Source organism: Saccopteryx bilineata, chromosome 7 (assembly GCF_036850765.1).
Source record: "Saccopteryx bilineata isolate mSacBil1 chromosome 7, mSacBil1_pri_phased_curated, whole genome shotgun sequence".
Taxonomy (NCBI): Eukaryota; Metazoa; Chordata; class Mammalia; order Chiroptera; family Emballonuridae; genus Saccopteryx; species Saccopteryx bilineata.
The window spans coordinates 40,684,905-40,705,915 of record NC_089496.1 but is presented as its reverse complement, the minus strand read 5'-3'; the positions used below and the strand labels follow the sequence as shown (position 1 = coordinate 40,705,915).

The following is a 21,011-nucleotide window of genomic DNA, read 5'->3' as shown; positions in this document are numbered from 1 at the left end:
ATAGTTAGGACTTACAATTACTGTGAAACTCAAGTAAATTACTTAAATTATAGGATTATAACATATTCCTATACATCAATGTGTTGAGAACTCAGAGAACCATGATGAATGTCCCTTTATCATTATGTTAGGAGAACAAAACAAAATAGCATTAAACAGCGAGCTCACGAAGTACTCCGGTTCACCACAGACTGTCTTTGTAAACCCAAATCTCCCTCCAACACACTAATCTATTTCTAACACCCATCACTTCTGAGATGCAGCTGCCTGATACTCTTCTTTGCTATAGTTCCCACTCAATTACCGAGACTGGCATGGCTTAGTTTAATCAAGAAAAACGGAAGGCCAGAAATGTACCCGATCACCCACTTCATTATTTCAAATGGAAACTTTTTCTACTCCAGCTCCTACTCATTTGAATAGGAACTCAAAAGGATGTGAAGGATGAAAGGCTAGCTGAAAAAGCGGCCAATCCCTGTTACCATCTTGTTTTTCTTAAACCCTAGAGCTGTCAGAAATCACAAAAGAAAATAATGTTGCCACTATCACTCTTTGACTTTCAGTTTTATGATTCTAGCCTCCAGATCTATTACAAAGTAGACTTTTTGTTGATTAAGCAACCCAATCTGTGATACTCTGGTGTGGTGAGCCTAGCAAATTTATACATTAGGTGAGAGCTCTAAATTTCCCCACCTGCATGCTTGCTACTAGGTTATAACAAGGGTATTTCTCACACCTAACTGTGTCACTCTGTAGCAAGCAGGACCAAAAACAAGGAAACTCGTTTTGCAAGCTCCAATACAGGGGTGGGCAAAAGTAGGTTTACAGTTATGAATATCCGAAACACAAGAGTTTATTCTTGTGTTACTTACTGCTCATTGTATCACTTGCATTACAATTGTAAAACCTACTTTTGCCCATTCCTTATACCCTAATTCTCTACCTCATGGACTATAACAATCTCTTACTTGAAAAGTTTATCTGAAACATATGTAAACATATTGTAGGCCAGGATGCTGGTGTCAGGGGCCAGAAACACCTCCCAGGTAGCCACCATTGAACACAGGCCTGCTTGGGCTCCAGCCTGGGAACCAACCGTGAGGGTCGGGCTTCGGGACTGGTGAGAGACTTGTGCCTACGTCCAAGGGCAGCAAGGCCTGTGCAAACTTTTAGCCAACCCACATATATTGAAAACCACCCATTTTTTGCCCATGGAAAAAAATAATTTTTAAAACCCATGATGTTCATTCACACACCATCTGGTGTGGATCTGAGATAGGACAGCTGCTAACCTGCCGCCTTAGTAATAGTTTCCTCTAGAGTGCGAGCTTTCGGTAAAATGCTAGCTGACTATCCCTAGAGGGGCCGTATCTGATCACAATAATTGGTCATTAGAGTTTGGTTAGGAACTTATTAATATGTGCATACATATCATATCCCCACACTGATATAATTTAATGTAAATTACAAACAATATGATAAGCTCCCATTGTGTTGGTCTCTTTCTTCAACGTCTTGCTTTCCTTTTAATTGTCGATCAAAGAGATACTGGAATTCTCCAGGCACCAGGACAGCCAAAGCCTGGGGCGGTCTCTCCTCTCCGAATTCTTGTTTGTGTGGAGAGGAATAGCAAGTCACATTCTGAGTAACTGGCTTACCACCAGGAACCAAGTCAAAGGTCCAGAACAAATATTCCAAAGCAGATGCTTCACAAAATAGGATCTTTTGAAACAATTTTTTAATGGTGAAACTTAACAACTTGCATTTTTAGAGGCAACTGGTATCTTCCCATCAATCTAAAAGTAGAATATCCCATTTTGAATACTATGTTCTGCTGAGGATGACTACACCCTTCTAAGGTTCTTGCCAGTTCGAGCTGCCGGATGCTTGAGAACTCTTAGAGACCTCTTTCCTTTGAGGGAAGATCCCAGCATCTACAGAACTGTGGGAGTAACAACTATTTCTGCAAAAAGACCCACCCTCCATTGTTACCTGTGTGACCCCGGGAAGCCCAGAAGGAGACACATCATCCCAAATAACCTTACTGACGTCTCACCTGATGCTGCAGGCATTCCTCTCCCAGAAGGTTATGTTCTGCTTGAACTCTCCCACGAATCTCATTTCATTTCAAGCAGAAATGCAAAATGCATGCACCCCAGATACTGGAGACACTAAGACAAGGCCACGTCCTATTTCGGCATGAGGGTGGCAGCGTGGGCTGGTGGGAAAATGTCACTTGCTGCCAAACAAACAAGTATCAGCTCTGCCACTCTCTAGCTCTGTGGCCTTGAGGCTCGCCAGACCCCTCTGAGGGTCCCTTGTCTCATCTTTATAATGGGGGTGACATCATCTCCCCGTACAGCTCTGCTGTATGATTGAGACCGTGTACCCTGAGGTTAGCCTAGTCAAGAGTCTGGCACACACACGAGAGCCTTTGGGATCAGCGTACAGCAGATCAAATGGCCATGCCCAGACCCGCAGGGACAGCCAGCATGTCATATCCTGCAGAGGAGTCGGTCGGTCGGGCTCCCAGGAGCCCCGAAAGCTGGGTGGGGCTCCATCGATGGCTGCGTCCTTGCTCCAGTCCCCAGCCAAGGGAGTCCTGGAGCACACGGGCTGTATGTAGACTCACAGACCCAAAGAACACTAGCCTGAAGTCGGAGAAAGAGGCTGTCTACCCTAATCCTCTTAATTTAGAAAGGGAATGTTTCGCACTAGTTGGGGGCACAGTTGTATGGGATAATATATATATATATTGCTCACAAAAATTAGGGGATATTTTATAGCTTTATGTTCATTTTGAAATATCCCCTAATTTTTGTGAGCAGTATATAAACTTTAAAGCAAGATGCAAAGGAGAGACATTATGACAGTGGTGTTGACGATGTTGCTACAAGTCTGTCCTCAAGCACCACCAGAGTGTTCCAGAGATCTCTATGTCAGGAGAATGACAGGGCTCCTTCTAATATTTTTAATTTTAAAGCACAATGCCTAGAAAATCTCTGAAAAGATAATAACTATCCTTGTTTGCAGACCCCCAAGTACCTTTGGAGGTGTCATGAATGCTGAGAAAATCCATGAATTGTGGATTTTCCCCAAATCACCATGAATTGTGAGAATGGATTGTTCCTGTTGGGCTGGGCAGTCCCCTGTATTCATACGCAGTGTGTCCCATGAAAATGTAATACTGCCTGACCAGGTGATGGCACAGTGGATAGAGTGTTTGACTGGGATGCAGAGGACCCAGGTTCAAAACCCTGAGGTCACCTGGCTTGAGTGTGGGCTCACTGGCTTGAGCATAGTGTCAGATATGACCTCATGGTTTCTGGCTTGAGCCCAAAAGTCGCTAGCTTGAAGCCCAAGGTCATTATCTTGAGGCTCAAGGTCACTGGCTTGAGCAAGGGGTCACTCGGTCTGCAGTAGCGCCCCAGTCAAGGCACATATGATAAAGTGATCAATGAACAATTAAGGAGACTAAGGAGCCCCAACGAAGAATTGATGCATCTCATCCTTCTCCCTTCCTGTCTGTCTGTCCCTATCTGTCCCTCTCTCTGTCTTTGTCATGAAAAAAAAAAAAAAAGAAAGAAAGAAAACGTAATAGTTACTTGGAGTATGACCCAGTGTCCTCCTCGGGAAGCCGTCTTCAGCGCTGCTTCTGCCACTGTCTCCTGACCTTGTCCTAAACACACATTGTGCAGTTTTCCCGAGTCAATTGTAAACCCGAGTCTTTTGCCTGTGGGACGATACAACACGGTGAGAAGGTAAAGGTACCAGGCAGCAGTGAGAAGGGGCTGGCACCCTGTGGTCCATTGCCCATCTGTGGTCACCCTGTGACCTTCTAGGTCACCTTCCTGCAGAAACCTCCCCTCCCCCACTAAACCTCTGTTGTTTCCATAAGCAGCACCTTGACCTCCCAGCAGCTGCCTCCTCACAAGCCTTGGCAGGGCCGGTGGAAAATCAGCTCCTCTGGTTTTATGGTAATAAAGCTTTTGACATTTTGATAGATGGCAGACATTGTTACTGAGCTTTATAAACTCTTGCAGGAGTAGTAAAGCGTTTCCCTCATAAAAAAAAGGAGCAACATGTGGTGGGTATCACATCGTTTTTTTGAAGGGACAGGCTCGTTGGGTAAATGCGGGCGCCCGCTCACCTCGCGAGCCGCACTTGAATGGAGCGCAGTCAGGTCGCAGCTCTATTAACCTGGTACTCTCTGCGCGAGGGGGCGCGGGGAGCAGTAATCCAGAGCATAAAGCGACAGCGCCTCGCACGAATGAATAGGCTTGCTCTAATGACCATTATTTAGTCACAGGGGGCACAAGATTACATGAGCATGGAGGAAATTGCCCTCTGGCCCTCATCGAGTCAAAAGGTGGTAAATGGCATAAAAGAAACTTGCATTATGCCAAGCAGAGGAATGTGCCATTTGAACATTTCTTCAGACTGCACAGTGTTATTAGTCTAACATTTTCCATACATTCAATCTCCAACAAATGGGAGGAAAAAAAGAAAAGAAACTAAGACAGCTGTAAACTGAAAGGAAGGGTGGGCGGGCTTTGGGAGGTGGGCAGGAGGGCGGGCCCACACGCCGCCTGGCCACCTGGCCGCTCACCGAGGCTCTCGAGGTCTTGGAGGGCATCGACCCCGGGAGACAGGATGAAGAATACGGGGGTGGCCGGGCCGCTCTCTTCCAGGGCTTTCCCTAAGTCCAGTCTGGTCCTCTCCACATACTTCGCACCTAGTTTTTCCTCCACGAAATTCCTAGACACAACAACAAGGCCAAGGACGCGATGGGGGCTTGCTTTCGACCTCGCAAAGCTGATTCACAACTCGGATCCGCTTCAACCACAGGCACAGGAAGAAAGCAAACCACATTTTTTTGTTTTTTTTTGTTTTTCTACATGTGATGTTTTGTTAGAAGGACAACAGGAATACGACTAGATTTATGCAGTCCTGTCAGTGAGATCGCTGCCTGCTTTTTGAAGCTCTGAAGATCAGAAGCCTACATTCCATTTGGGCGGGGGGAGCTATTGAGAATATGCCTAGTACCATTAGCTGCCTGCCTATGGCTTTATATTCCCCAAATACCCTGCCAGACCCCCCACCCCATTACTTATTAACAGTTCATTAGATTTGCCACAGTGCAATTTTCCAGCCTGCTGGGCTTCTCATGAATATACAAATGCTTTTTGGGGGTGTTTCTAACACAGGGAAGCTCAATTAAGCAGGGATTATTTCCCAGCAGCACCCGATTTAGCAGAAAGTGAGTAGTAAGTACTGAGCAGAATCAATTTATAAAGCGGGTTTGGCAGGGGCGTCTGCGAAGGGAAAATCGGCTGCGCCAGACAAAGCAGAGGGGAAAAGCCCAATACCACCGAGGAAAGAGGAGCAGGGTAGGGAAGGAAGTTGCGAACCCTGGTTGGTGAATTCAAATGAGGACACGGCTTCTGTGGATTAAGCAGCATATTACCATTTGGAAGCCAAAAGGGCAGAGAAAAAGGACCCTTGAACCAAGATGTAGACAGGGCTTTCTGCTTTTAACAGTGCTGGTTGCAGAGTTTATGGGGACAATGCATGTCACTATGAAAGGAATTCACTTCTGTTTGACATGCAAAATCTTTGGAGCCAAAATGCCACCACAGAATAAAGATGATGGAGATTAACGCTTGGATAATGCGTGCCTCTGACCTCGGAACTTTTGCTGACACCCATCTGTCTTAGAATATTTCTATCATTTCCCTGTCTCCCCTGCAGATTCAAGAATCAAGCTTCTCAGGAAGAATGTCCTGAGTCATGTTTAGCAAAATTTAACAACTGGAGTGAGAACATTATCAAAATTCCAGCAGAATCACTTCTCATCAATATGGACCGTAAATACCTCCGGCAGATTCTCCTAGCCCCTAAGACTACGCTTTTTGTATGTTAACTTGCATTTCTGAAGATGTTCACTGTCCCACCTGAGAGCATACGCCATCCTGTCGGGGCGCACTGCTCTCAAAATGATCAGCTTCTGTATTAAACTTTTCTTCTTCCATTCTTGCGGTAACTTTTCTTTTTCTGGACACTCGGATTCTACCCACTTCCTCCACTGCTTGGCAGATCCTTCCACATCTCGGTCTATGCCTCGAAATTCTTCCATGAGGGCTACTGCCTGTAATACAACAGGGGAACAATTAGGCACAGTTTATCTAAGTCAGTGGTCGGCAAACTCATCAATCAACAGAGCCAAATATCAACAGTACAACGACTGAAATTTCTTTTGAGAGCCAAATTTTTTAAACTTAAACTATATAGGTAGGTACATTCCTTATCGAGGTAGCGCCCGCACGGGGTATTTTGTGGAAGAGCCATACTCAAGGGGCCAAAGAGCTGCATGTGGCTCGCAAGCCATGGTTTGCCAACCAGGGATCAGCATTTGAGATAAAAGACTTGTGAATGTATCGAGTTATTACAGACAAGTTGTGCTGGGCGGTCTATATTTCCTCTGCAGACTTACTCTGTACCTTTTCTGCCCTGCTACAAGGGTGATCTCTAAGAATGTCTTGGGCTAAGCTCCCTGGCTCCCTTGCTTGGTTGGGTTTGTCCAATAGGTGGCAGTGACAAGAGACAAGAGGGCTGGCGAAGAGAGAGGTCAGGGTGTTTCTTTCCCAGTTCTGTGTCTGTTGTGACACCGTTGGGCATGTCCCTCTTCCGAATGCCACGGCTCCTGTCACTGGCTCTCTCCCATAACTTTCTCAGTCATTTTCGTAACTGCTGCTTCTCTTCCCTTTCCCATCCCTATCCCTGGCTCCCTTATTCTTCTTCCCAAACTATGAAAATATGCTCTACTCTTTGCTAAACATTTTTTAAATCCCTGCTTTCAGTGTGCCATCTGTTTTCTACAGAGGTCCTGACTAATATGCAATTGATTTAATAATTCTAAATATTTATATAATTCTAAATACATTCTAATTATTTAGCCTGACCAGGCAATGGCGCAGTAGATAAGAGTGTCAGACTGGAACGCGGGGGACCCAGGTTCGAAACCCTGAGGTCACCAGCTTGAGCGTGGGCTCATATGGTTTGAACAAGCTCAAGCCCAAGGTTGCTAGCTCAAGCAAGGGATCACTCATTCTGCTGGAGCCCCCCGGTCAAGGCACATATGAGAAAGCAATCAGTGAACAACTAAGGAGCTGCGATGAAGAACTGATGCTTCTCATCTCTCTCCCTTCCTGTCTGCCTGTCCCTACCTGTCCTTCTGTCTGTCTCTCTCTGTCACAAAAAATAAATAAATTCTAATGATTTAGAATTATATATATATATTTTAAAAATCTCAATATACCATAAATATAAGGAGTAATAGTTCTTTTTAATGCATAGAAATGGTTCCTTTTTAGAAAAAAAGAGTGGACAAAGCTTAGCATGTGATGAGCGTCTTTAAGGAATTCCAGAGCCTAAGAACAAACACTGAGTAATAAGAGGAAGAAACTAGATAAAGCAGATTCAAAAAATATTCCTTTATATTCCGTGACTTTTTTCAAAGGTCCTAAAGACTATACATATTCATTAACAACTTTCCTACCCATTTTAATAGTCAAAAGTTCCTTTACTTCCAAATAAGAAAGCAGTCAATTTAGTTGTATACTTGGAATAAATAAAATATGTATGCCAACTCTAACTGAAAACTAATTTTTAAAAAAAGAGCCAAAGGAAAATTAATCAATTTAGTAATATAAAAGATCAATGAAAGAACATTACATTATATAGCATATTTCTACAACTGAAATGATATATATCACTTGGATTTTCAAAACAACATTACGACACTTGAGAAAACAGATTTGAAATAAGACTTGGAAACTGAAAAACTGCGCTCCTAACATACCTTAATGGCACTCCAGGACTGAGTGGTTAGGAAGTCGACAGGACTCGGGTACGTGCGTTCGACTGTGAATCGAAGCAGGAAATCCAATTCAGCAGGGTCTAGCTCCTTCTTTCTCAACAAAATCTTGAGAGTACACAAAATTGGAAAGAGTCATTTGGTTTACTCATCAAAATCACAACACAGGAAGCAGTCGCCACTTAACAGATACAATTAGTTTTAATTTTAATTTATTATTATTTTTTTATCTTTCTGAAGCTGGAAACGGGGAGAGACAGTCAGACAGACTCCCGCATGCGCCCGACCGGGATCCACCCGGCACACCCACCAGGGGCGATGCTCTGCCCACCAGGGGGCGATGCTCTGCCCCTCTGGGGCATCGCTCTGCCGTGACCAGAGCCACTCTAGCGCCTGGGGCAGAGGCCAAGGAGCCATCCCCAGCGCCTGGGCCATCTTTGCTCCAATGGAACCTTGGCTGTGGGAGGGGAAGAGAGAGACAGAGAGGAAGGAGGGGGGCGGTGGAGAAGCAAATAGGCGCTTCTCCTATGTGCCCTGGCCGGGAATCAAACCCGGGTCCCCCGCACACCAGGCCGATGCTCTACCGCTGAGCCAACCGGCCAGGGCCTTAATAGATACAATTAGATAGGCAGAACCAAGTCTTCTGAAAATTCCCATAGATATGTATCTGTTCTACAGTTGAAACAAGAAATAAGTCATGCCCATGGTCTCAAAATCTTGATCAGAAATCTAACAACAAATAATTATGAAGGCTGGTTGATTCCAATTTTATGCCTATCAGCAACATATTTGAAATATGCTTTCAGATTTGTCTTCTGCTGTTAGATCAAACTTGCCTTAATATTTGTTATACAAATTGAGAAAGCCTGAGGTGACAATGGGCTGAATCGGTAAACAGAAGGTAGAGCTAGTACTCTGAGTTAGTCCTGGTGTAGGGATTACATCTAAGACACTATGAGGCTCACATTGCGAACTGGAACAACCTTTAGACATTCTGATTACAGAGTTGGCAAGAAGTCCGTAGAGCATTTTTAGGGGCATAAATGAAATATTCACGAAAACCTTACAAAGTTTAAAAAGTAAAATGCTTGAGTTTTAGACTTTTTAAATTCTAGATATTTTCCAAATGCATTATGGGTGGTAGCATCCATGAAAATATTTTATTTCACAGAGTAATTAATTCTTAATTCAATTTAATTTGTTTCCACACACAAGAAATTGTCCACATAATATGAAGGTTTGATAAGCATAGGTTGTCAGGATTTGAGACAGATTATAATTTATCTATGGCTCCCAAGGGGATGTTTTCAACAGATGTGCATGTCATCTGTTACCATTTCTGGTCCATTACTGTCCATGAGCAATATGTATAAGCATAAAATATTAGCAAAAAACCCCTAAATAATCTGATTAAAAATGGCAGAAAAACAGAATAGACATTTTTTTCCCAAAGAGGACATACAAATGGCCATCAGGCACATTAAAAGGTGCTCAACATCACTAGTCAGCAGGGAAGATGCAAATCAAAGCCATGATGAGACATCGCCTCACACCTGTTAGGATGGCTGTTGGTAAAAAATATAAGAGATGACAGATGACGGTGAGGATGTGGAGGAAAGGGAACCCTTGGGCACTGTTGGTGGGAAGAAACTGGTGCAGCCACGATGGAAAAAGAGTGTGGAGGTTTCTCAAAAAATTATAAACTCAACTACCATATGATCCAGCAATTCTACTTCTGAGTATATAGTCAAAGGAAATAAAATCATTATCTCGGAAAGCTATCTGCACTTCTATGTTTATTTATTTTTATTTTTATTTTATTTTTTTGCATTTTTCTGAAGCTGGAAACAGGGAGAGACAGTCAGACAGACTCCCGCATGCGCCCGACCGGGATCCACCCGGCACGCCCACCAGGGGCGATGCTCTGCCCACCAGGGGGCGATGCTCTGCCCATCCTGGGCGTCGCCATGTTGCGACCAGAGCCACTCTAGCGCCTGGGGCAGAGGCCACAGAGCCATCCCCAGCGCCCGGGCCATCTTTGCTCCAAAGGAGCCTTGGCTGCGGGAGGGGAAGAGAGAGACAGAGAGGAAAGTGCGGCGGAGGGGTGGAGAAGCAAATGGGCGCTTCTCCTGTGTGCTCTGGCCGGGAATCGAACCCGGGTTCTCCGCACGCTAGGCCGACGCTCTACCGCTGAGCCAACCGGCCAGGGCTGCACTTCTATGTTTGTTGCAGATTAACAATAGCCAAGAACGGAAACAACCTTAAATGCTCCTTGATGGAAGAAGGAATAAAGAACATGTGGTCCTTAGATATAATGGAATTTATTCAGCCATTAAAAGGATATCCTGCCATTTGTTGACAACATGGATGGACACAGAGGACACCGTGCTAAGTAAAATAGGTCAGACAGAGAAAGACAATTACTACGTGATCTTTCTTATATGTGGACTCTAAAAGACTGAACTCACAGATACAAAGGACACAATGGCGGTTACCAGATGCGGGAGGTGGGAAGTGGGCAAAATGGGTGAAGGTAGTCTAAAGGTATAAACTTCCAGTTATAAGATAACTAAGAGCCGAGGATGCTATGTACAGCATGGTGAGTACAGTTAACAGTACTGTACTGTACATTTGAATGTTGCTAAGAGAGTAAATCTCACAAGTTCTCATCACACATGAAAAATTGTAACTATGTGAGGTGAAGGGTGTTAACTAAGTTTATTATGGCAACCATTTCATAATATATACATATATTGAATCATGATGTTGTACATCTTTAACTAATACAATGTTATATGTTGACTGTATCTCAATATAATTGGGAAAAAATTAAAAACAACAATTTTGTTTTGTAATGCTTTGCTCCTGTTTATCACATACATTATAAAATGCCTACACCCATATATTCTTTTATTTTTTCATCTATTCTTTTTTTTAAAGATTTTATTTATTGATTTTAGAGTGAGGAGAGAGAGGGAGAAAGGGAGAGAGTAGGAAGCATCAATTCATAGTAGTTGTTACTTGTATGTGTCTAGACTGGGCAGTCTGGGATTTTAAACTGGGGACCTCAGCGTTCCAGGTCGCCACTTTATCCACTGCGCCACCACAGGCCAGGCTCATACATTCTTGTATAACCAAAAGGAATATACAAATACTAAAAATAGAAACAGTTTATCGTTATTAACAGAAGGTATTTATAAAATACCTTCTTTGGGTGAGGTGTTTTTAGAGGACACAAATAGAGAAGACATCATTCATCAAGATATGGACAGACAGCAAAAGTTATACAGTAAACCAGGGGTCTCAAACTCAACTCAGCATGTGGGCCGCAGAGCAAGATCACAGCCGTTCGGCGGGCCGCACTAGGTCTACAAAAGGCAACTGTTATGCAACACTTTTCTCACTGCAGTTGAAAACAAAAAAAAATCAGTACAACAAGCACAATCATACATGCAGTTTACTCAGTGTCACAAAATGACCAGAAACTGTAGTTCGCATCACAACTGCTGTTAACTAAGCTAATATCTAGCTAGGATGCTAGAGAAATGAAAAATACAAGTAGGCCCCTAGGCTTACTTAATTTTATCCAAAATATTTCGAACTTCGTGGATTAGTCTGCGGGCCGCACAAAGTTTGAGACCCCTGCAGTAAACGAACTAATAGAAGGACAACATGCTTATCTCATCTAAAAAGGTGGTTCTCAATGGTTTTTCTTATCACGGTCACCTTCATTTAAACAAAAACTTTTGCAGAAGTCCACATCAAAAAGAGTAACGGGCGGTAGGTCTCATTGAAGGTGGGAGTGTGATATCTGGAGCTCTTTTTACTCATTCATTGTTCTTTCTAAAGGGCTTGTACAAACCCTAACACCTGGGTTCATACTTCTGATCTCGAAGAACCCCCCTGGTAGTACCTGGGAAGCTCTGACAGAACCTGAAAGGGTGAGAGAAGGTCTCATCCATCTGTTCTTCGGGGCGACAGCTGATGTGTAGCTTACGTGCCTACCCACCCAAACCAATGCCCCGTGACTGACTAGAAGGTTGTCAAGTGCCCAAGGTCCCTCTGGGAAACTCAAACTCTCCTCATGGCACCAAGGGCTTGTAAAACAAGGTGACTATGCTTCCCTGCAGCAGAAGTAAAGCATTAGTAAACAGAGATGGGCGACTTGGGTTCTGGGGATGCGTCCAAGTGACTGACTTGCTCACCTGAAAAGCCATCTGGGAGAGGAAGGTGAGCTTGTCCTTCTCAAACAGTGCCCGGCTGGTGTAGAGGAAGGTGGCGTGGGTGACGCTCTCCAGGAGGACCGAGATGCGCCCCTGCGTGTCCTCCACCTTGTCCGCCTGCTCGATGGCTCTGTGGAACAGCATGTTGAAAGCCTGGGGAATTGAAAGTGACTGTTTAAGGGTGAAAACTGGTGCCTGGGTGTCGAGCCAGCCCCAGACGCACTGGGCTACACACAGTTTGAGGTTGACCACAGGGAGAGACAACAGAACAGGATTTTTATGAGGATTATATGAGCTCCAAGAACAGTTCTTGCCCCACAGTAAGAGCTCATTAAATGTTTGCTGTCGGCCCTGGCCGGTTGGCTCAGAGGTAGAGCATCGGCCTAGCGTGCGGAGGACCCGGGTTCGATTCCCGGCCAGGGCACACAGGAGAAGCGCCCATTTGCTTCTCCACCCCTCCGCCACGCTTTCCTCTCTGTCTCTCTCTTCCCCTCCCGCAGCCGAGGCTCCATTGGAGCAAAGATGGCCCGGGCGCTGGGGATGGCTCTGTGGCCTCTGCCTCAGGCGCTAGAGTGGCTCTGGTCGCAACATGGCGACCCCCAGGATGGGCAGAGCATCGCCCCCTGGTGGGCAGAGCTTCGCCCCATGGTGGGCGTGCCGGGTGGATCCTGGTCGGGCGCATGCGGGAGTCTGTCTGACTGTCTCTCCCTGTTTCCAGCTTCAGAAAAATGCAAAAAAAAAAAAAAAAATGTTTGCTGTCATTGCTATTATTATTAACATCATTCCATAAAATCTACCCATAACTCTTCCCTGGACAACTACACAGCACCATCCTCTTTGCATTTCTCTGATAACTGTTGAGCATTTTAAAAATGTGTTTATGGGCGATTCATACGTCTTGGTATAAGACATGTCTGTTCAAATTTTTCATCTATTTTTTTAATTGGGTTATCTGTCTTATTATTGAGCTGCACATGTTCTTTATATAGTCTGATATAAATTCTGCTAGCTATATGTATTTATTGGAGATGGCTTTTAGTAGTCCATGGCTTGCCTTTTCATTTTAATAATGTCTTTAGAAGACCATAAAATTTTAAATTTATAAGGTTCCATTGATCATTTTCTTTCTATTGTATTTTAAAAAATCTTAACCCAAAGCCCAAAGGTTTTTCTCTTACTTTTTTCCTAGAAGTTTTATAGCTTAGTTTATTCATTTTGAGTTAATTGTGTGTACAGTTCAGACCTTTGTTATAAAACTTATCCCTTCCTCACTGAAGTGCTTTGGCATCACTAAAAACAATCAGCTGACCACACATTTGTGGGTCTACTTCTGCACTCTCTACTCTGTTCTGTTAATCTGAGTATGTGTCTGTAGGCCAGTTAGTGTAAGTGTATAATAAGCCTTGAAATCATGGACTTTGTCTCCATGTTTGTTGTTCTTTTTCAGAATTGCTTAGTTATTTTAAATCCTTTGCATTTCTGCACACATTTTAGAATCACCTTAGCCATGTCTTTAGAAAATAAAAGCATTCTGGGATTTTGATAACAGACTGAATTGAATCTATACATCAATTTGAAAGAGATGTGACATCTTAATAATATTGATTGTTCCAAACCAAATTCGTGGTCTCTCTCTCTCCATAAAGCCTTTTAAATTTAAATCTCAGAAATGTTTTACTTCTAGTCTGCAAATCTTCTATTTGTTTTGTTAAAATTATCCTCAATGTGTGAAAGCTATTATAAATAGTATTATTTTCCTTGTTCCTTGTGTAGGTAAATACAATGGATTTTTCTATGTTGACTTTATACCCTACAATAGTGCTAAAATCTCACTTCTTAGTCCTAGCAGCTTTTTTTTGTAGATTTCTTATGATTTTCTACATACACAATCAGGTTCTCTGTGGGGAAAAAAAAGCCGTTTTTCTTCTTTTTAAATCTTGGTGCCTTTTATTGTGCCATGGCACTGGCTGTAACCTCCAGTGCAGTGTTGAATAGAAGTGCTGAGAGAAGACATCCTTGTCTTGTCTTGTTCTGATCTTAGGGGAAAGCATTCAATTTTTCAACACCGAGTTTATACTCATATTAGCTGTAGATTTTTGTAGCCGCCCCTGACATACTGAGAAGTTACCATCTATTCCTCGTTTGCTCAGAGTTGGTTTTTTTCTTTTTTCAACCAGGTGTTGAAATTTGTCAAGTTCTTTGTCTGCATCCACTGAAATGGTCATTTATATAGGTTTTGTCCTTTATTCTAATATGAAGAATTAACTTGCCCTGGCCGGTTGGCTCAGCGGTAGAGCGGCGGCCTAGCGTGTGGAGGACCCGGGTTCGATTCCCGGCCAGGGCACACAGGAGAAGCGCCCATTTGCTTCTCCACCCCTCCGCTGCGCTTTCCTCTCTGTTTCTCTCTTCCCCTCCCACAGCCGAGGCTCCTTTGGAGCAAAGATGGCCCGGGCGCTGGGGATGGCTCTGTGGCCTTTGCCTCAGGCGCTAGAGTGGCTCTGGTCGCGCAACATGGCGACGCCCAGGATGGGCAGAGCATCGCCCCCTGGTGGGCAGAGCGTCACCCCATGGTAGGCGTGCCGGGTGGATCCCGGTCGGGCGCATGCGGGAGTCTGTCTGTCTCTCCCTGTTTCCAGCTTCAGAAAAAATGAAAAAAAAAAAAAAAAAGAATTAACTTATGTTCCTTTGAATGTTTAACCACCATGCGTTCCTGACACAATATATCCTCTTGGGCCTGATATATTGTGTGTTTTTTATTTGTGGCTGGATTCAACTCCCCAAGCTCCTCTGGAGCAGGTTCTGCAATAGTGCGCACGGAGGGAGCTGCTCTGTAGTTTTCTTTTCCCGTAATGACGTAGCTGAGTTCTGGTATTTGGGTGATACTGGGCTGACGCTACTGATCTGGTTTTCTTATTCTCCTTATACTCTGTGACGGTCCCACAATGCAGCCACACTGCTTCAGTTCCGTATGAGAGCCCGCCTGGTATTCCGGTCTCCCTTCCTCTTCTTTAGTGCCCGTATCCAATCCACCTCCAAGAGCTGGTTCTTCTAGCTTCCAGACCTATCACTGAGTCTTTCGTCATACCAGTCATCTGCTTGAAACCTCTCTCAATGGCTTCTCTTTGCACACAGGCTAGAATCTACAATCCCCCTAGGAGGGCCTAAGAGGCCACCTAGCATCTAGGCCAGCGGTTCTCAACCTGTGGGTCGCGACCCCAGCGGGGTCGCCTAAAGCCATCGGAAAATACATAATGCATATCAGGTATTTACATTCCAAATCATAACTGTAGCAAAATTACAGTTATGAAGTAGCCACCAAAATTATTTTTTGGTTTGGGGTCACCGCAACCAATACATGAGGAACTGTATTGCGGGGTCACGGCATTAGAAAGGTTGAGAACCACTGATCTAGGCCTTCTCCCTCTCTGAACCCTGTCTCGTCACCTTCTCACCCCCTGGTGATCCTCCAGCCACACAGATTCACTCACTCTCTGGAGTCCCACACTCTTTCATGTCTCACACCTCCTCGTTTTCTCCAAATATCCCACACGGCGAAACCCTGTTTACCCTTCAGGAATCGGCCCGAATGCCACTCTGTCCACTCACATCTGTTTTTCAAAAAACCGTATATCCCAGTGTGACCAGCACAACATCTGGCATGATGACTGATTTCAATAAACTATTTGTTTAAAAACTGACAGAATGAATGAATATCTCCACCCAGAGGCAGACTAGCGCTCAAGAGAGCACAGGCCTTGGAATCGCAGGTTCAAATCCTGGCTCTTTCATTATGGAATGTACAATCCTGGGCAATTTAAAAATCTGAAAATGTAGCCCTGGCCGGTTGGCTCAGCAGTGGAGCGTCGGCCTAGCGTGCGGAGGACCCGGGTTCGATTCCCGGCCAGGGCACACAGGAGAAGCACCCATTTGCTTCTCCACCCCTCCGCCGCGCTTTCCTCTCTGTCTCTCTCTTCCCCTCCCGCAGCCAAGGCTCCATTGGAGCAAAGATGGCCCGGGCGCTGGGGATGGCTCTGTGGCCTCTACCTCAGGCGCTAGAGTGGCTCTGGTCGCAACATGGCGACGCCCAGGATGGGCAGAGCATTGCCCCCTGGTGGGCAGAGCGTCCGCCCCATGGTGGGCGTGCCGGGTGGATCCCGGTCGGGCGCATGCGGGAGTCTGTCTGACTGTCTCTCCCTGTTTCCAGCTTCAGAAAAATGAAAAATGAAAAAAAAAAAAATCTGAAAATGTTAGTTTTCTTTTTTTTTTTACATAGGGATAAAATAAGATACTATATTGAGATGTTTGTGGCTTAATAAACAATTGTTCTCATTCTCTCTCCCTCAATACTAAAATAATGTAGGAAATCTATTTATAAGACCTTCATTTACCCAAAGTAAGTGTAGGAACCTTACGGCAAATTCCCTTCTTTATATACCATAAACTCTTCAAGAGTCTGTTTACAAACAAAAACAAATGTATTAGAATACTGCATTGAACTAGCTCAAAGCCTTATTGAAATTATAAATGAATGTAAGAGAATGAGGATGTCTTGGCTTTTTTTTTTTCCTTGCTAGATCCTCATGGCTCCTTACTGGGTGCTCTCACTGCTTAAAACTAAATTCTAAACTTCCCGGAAACAAGCTGCACTCCTGCTGTTTAATAGTTTTCTTAGCCTCATTGTCATTACCTTCAAAGAGAACTGATAGACGGGGTTGATTTTTCTGAGGTCGTTAACAACAAAATACAGAAGAGATGCTCTGGCTGCCACAGGTCTGTAACACTCACGGGCTTCGTTTATTTTCCTCTCATTTTCTTTAGCTTCCGTCACCTACGGTAGGAATAAACAACATAACTACAGGGGGGTTCTCATTCCTACGACAGTGCTGTAACCTGAATTTCGGTGTAAGTCGAAACACTACCTGGCCTAAGTCACTTACCTATCCTGACACAGTGGTTAACATCATAATCTAGTATATACAAACACAACTAAGTCCCTGAAAAAGGAACATAAATATACTGTAAAAAGGACATAAATATATTGTCCTGTATGTACACTGTACTGTAGTAACAGAAAAAAATGACCAAAAAATGAGTGTGGAAAAAAAGTATGACGCTAATGGCATCAGCCAAAACCCTCCCGTCTCAATTGTTTTAAGTTTTTATGAGAGTGAGCGCTGTAAACTCGAAACATTGTATGTTGAGGATGTCCCAACCCGAGGACACCCTGTATTCATATTCTCTTTACTGACTTAAGGGATGGTAGGTACATATCTGAAGTGAGAAATTATTAGTATCAAAATAGACAACATATGGCATCTATGAGCTTGAGCTGCTCAAAATGACTAAATTCATATTTAAAACAATTTTAATTTTATATCTATTGTGAATATTACAACATTTAAAATAATAAAAATTGTAAACATTTTTTTTTCAAAAGAGTTTCCAATGAGAAGGGATATTATACTCTAGTGGGTTTATGATTACAAATTAAACACATCTGCCTGTTTTTGGTGCTACAGAATTTATTCTGAGAAATGTCACCTTTCTGCTTCCCCTCTCCCTTTCAGGGGTTGATAACCCAGCTGTCTCGCCTCCCAGGGATAGCTCTTAAAAAGTCTGCTGGGTCAGTTCAATGCCAGTAACTTTATTAGTCAACAAGGTATACAAAAGCCAAGGTCAATAATACATCCAACAGCCATGCTTACTAAAAAGCCCTTATATTATAGAAAGACTCTCATGACTGTCTAATTTTGACTTTGCACCAGATCATCCGTATGCTCATATATTTCCATTGAGTGTACCTTTAGGTATTAACCTCTGGGTACATTCAGAGAGTAATTAAAAGAAACCACCATCAACCAACATACTCATTTTTATTCAAGGCTCAGCTATCTATTTATTTTATATAGGGCTGCTGCTGTTCATATAACTTTATACAATGCAGTATTTTTCCAAACTGTTAAATAGACATGATCCACTATATTTGTATATAAAAGGAGATAAAGAAACTGTAGAGCAGAGAGAGAAGTCCCTACATGGCCATATATTGATATTAAGAAAATAGGAAGAGCCTGATCTGTGGTGGCACAGAGCGGATGGAGCGTCGACCTGGAACACTGAGGTCGCTGGTTCAAAACCCCGAGCTTGCCCAGTCAAGGCACATATAAGAACTACGAGTTTATGCTTCCCGCTCCTTCCCCCACCCCTTTCTTTCCCTCTCTTCTCTCTAAAAAAAAATCAATAAATAAAATCTTAAGAAAGAAGGAGATAGGAAGAGACATGTTAAGGGACCATTAGAAGTTAATTTGAAAGCTAAGACCTAATTTACTTAATTGCTCTAATCTTTACCATCTCAGGAGCCAACTAGAATTCCTTTTAAGTTAAAAAGAGAGTAATTTGGGATTCCATTTCCTTGCTTAAATTAAGACAAATATATTGGATGTGTGGCGCCACAGCCTCCGCTGGGTAATTAGTAGATTTCTTAGTAATGAGGATGTTCCAGAAAGCAAATAAGGGTTCCTCTTACTTTGAAAGAAAGGGATTTCTAAGGGTTAATGGTCCCTTGTGGGAATCCCAAGTGCACACCATGCATAAAGCATATCGGGACACATGTTGGACATTCAGCAGGAAGTTTACCTGATGAGAAACCTTATCAGCTTTTAGGAAATGTCAGTCACCCAGTGTGTATAATGCATTTGTGTTCAGTAGGAGACCATTTCTTGCTCAGTCTCCCAGCACTGAAGGCCTGTAAACAAAACTACAGCTCTAAGTATTTCTCTAAAACATACAACAGACTAGGAACCCTGTAGTGAGACTGTTCGATGTCAGGTTTGCCAGAGCTGGGTGCTAAAACTGAAGGGTTTTAGGATTTCAGACCATATGAGCCAGAGGCCGGCCCTTGTTTCCCTCAAATTTGGTCACACAGAACAAAGAATAGCCTGACGGTCTAATCTGAGTGACTGCATCTCTGCTGAACGAGGAGAAGCCCAAGTTCAGACATTGCTATGTCCACTCAGAACCCCACTCAGTCCCCCCACCCCAAGTTAGAAGCGGAGAGGCAGTCAGACAGACTCCCACATGTGCCCGACCAGGATCCACCTGGCATGCCCACCAGGGGGCGATGCTCTGCCCATCTGGGCCGTTGCTCAGCTGCAATTGGAGACATTCTAGTGCCTGAGGCAGAGGCCATGCAGCCATCCTCAGCACCCGGGCCAACTTTGCTCCAATGGAGCCTTGGCTGCGGGAGGGGAAGAGAGAGACAGAGAGGAAGGAGAGGGGTAGGGGTGAGAAGCAGATGGGCGCTTCTCCTGTGTGCCCTGGTCGGGAATCGAACCTGGGACTTCCACACACGCCGGGCCGACGCTCTACCGCTGAGCCAACCAGCCAGGGCACAGTTCCTTTTTAAGAGCAGTTTATCAGATGACCTGAATTCTATGGTAAGCCAGCCCTCTTGGAGTAACTACCAAATTTGCTAATGTTTCCATCCCGGTGTGTTATTCAAATAGGGCACTGCAACCACCCCTCCTGGTGTCCGCTGCCCCCTCCTACCTTACGCTCTATCTCTGCGGCGGTTGCCTTTGTGGTCTCCAATCTCTCGACCAGTTCGGTGTCGCCCAGAAAGCTCCCCTCTGCTGCTGAAAGGCGCAGAAGGAGGTCGTCTTCCAGACACTTCAGCTCGATCTTAAAGTCATTTTGGTGCTTTGTCAAAGCCAACTAATCCAAACCAAAAAAATAAATAAAATAAGTAGTGGTTAAATTCAGGTTTTTAAGTAGAGCTTTCTTGATCATCAAATTCATGGAAGCAAATAAAATAAAGCACACTTAATATTAAAACATATCAATAATAAAAATTTTGTAATTCTTTAAAAAAAATTTCAGAAGGCATGGTTGCATTGCACTCCAAGGTCCAGAGTGTGACTATTTATCATAATTATTGAACATCATGAACCTACAGGAAGAATTAATTCTACAGGCAGAAGCTTCTGGTTTAAGCTTTGAATCTGAGGAGTTAGTCATCATTTCCATCCTCACACACACAGAAAAGCTAATCAATGACTCTTCTCATATCCATATGAGAACTGAGGTCATAGAACAAACTGCCACTCTGGAAACTAGAGAGATAGGTGATTACAGACAATCACAGCTTATTGGGAACATGAAATAATAATTGACTATTGCCGGAGGCAAAGCTTGAGAGTTAAGGACTCCTGGGCACTCAGCGTCAGCAAGCCCTCCACACTTTTGTGAGTTGGCTGGGTTCTCACAGTGAAGATCAGAAAAAAAAAAAATCTACTCCTTCTTTCAGTAGGGAAAGGGGAAAAGGAATGATTTTGAAATATACCCAGACAATCATTTAAAATATGTAAAGAGCTTTCGTTCTTTTAATAAAAGCCTGCCCTCAAGGAAAATCACTTTACTGGAGGCTTATCTGATCGAAGAGGAAGGATGGTTAGATAATTCAGTCTCCTCTGGACTTCCTTTCTCACATAGAAGAGATCAAAGAAATAATAAACTTCTGAAGGGCAAAACCAATGACGAGCCCTACTAGAAAACCCTGAGATTTAATCATAAGATCATAAAATACTTTCCATTGATAATACCTTACCACCACATCAACAAACTCCAGTACAGTAAGTAACACTGCATTATAACCAAGAAAGCTGCAAAATATGGACTCTGTTTAAGAAGGAGCTTCTAGGGAAATTCAAAGACACCAGGGAGACAAAATCAAGGCTATTAGAGGAAATTAAAACCTTGACATCAATAGCTACAGCAAATATTATTAATTTTATATTACAAAAAGAATGATGGGAACATTAGGAGAAACTGAAACTAAACTCAAATATGCAAGAACTTTGTAATATCTTTGCCACTTTTATGAAAATAAATTTAAAATGATTCCAAAATAAAAC

At 43.5% G+C, this 21,011-nt stretch overlaps 1 protein-coding gene across 3 annotated transcripts in view; it reads right to left on the bottom strand.

Annotated features, from left to right (window-relative positions):
- Nucleotides 1-21,011, bottom strand: part of DNAH11 (dynein axonemal heavy chain 11) — a 286,917-nt gene that overhangs the window by 18,610 nt on the left and 247,296 nt on the right. For all 3 annotated transcript variants that reach the window (XM_066240541.1, XM_066240539.1, XM_066240540.1), the window contains 7 exons: nucleotides 19,648-19,812; nucleotides 16,787-16,927; nucleotides 12,082-12,252; nucleotides 7,862-7,984; nucleotides 5,955-6,148; nucleotides 4,610-4,758; nucleotides 3,606-3,733 (listed from right to left, as the gene is read on the bottom strand). In XM_066240541.1, the coding sequence (XP_066096638.1) occupies nucleotides 3,606-3,733; nucleotides 4,610-4,758; nucleotides 5,955-6,148; nucleotides 7,862-7,984; nucleotides 12,082-12,252; nucleotides 16,787-16,927; nucleotides 19,648-19,812 (1,071 nt within the window). The remainder of the gene's footprint in view (nucleotides 1-3,605; nucleotides 3,734-4,609; nucleotides 4,759-5,954; nucleotides 6,149-7,861; nucleotides 7,985-12,081; nucleotides 12,253-16,786; nucleotides 16,928-19,647; nucleotides 19,813-21,011) is intronic.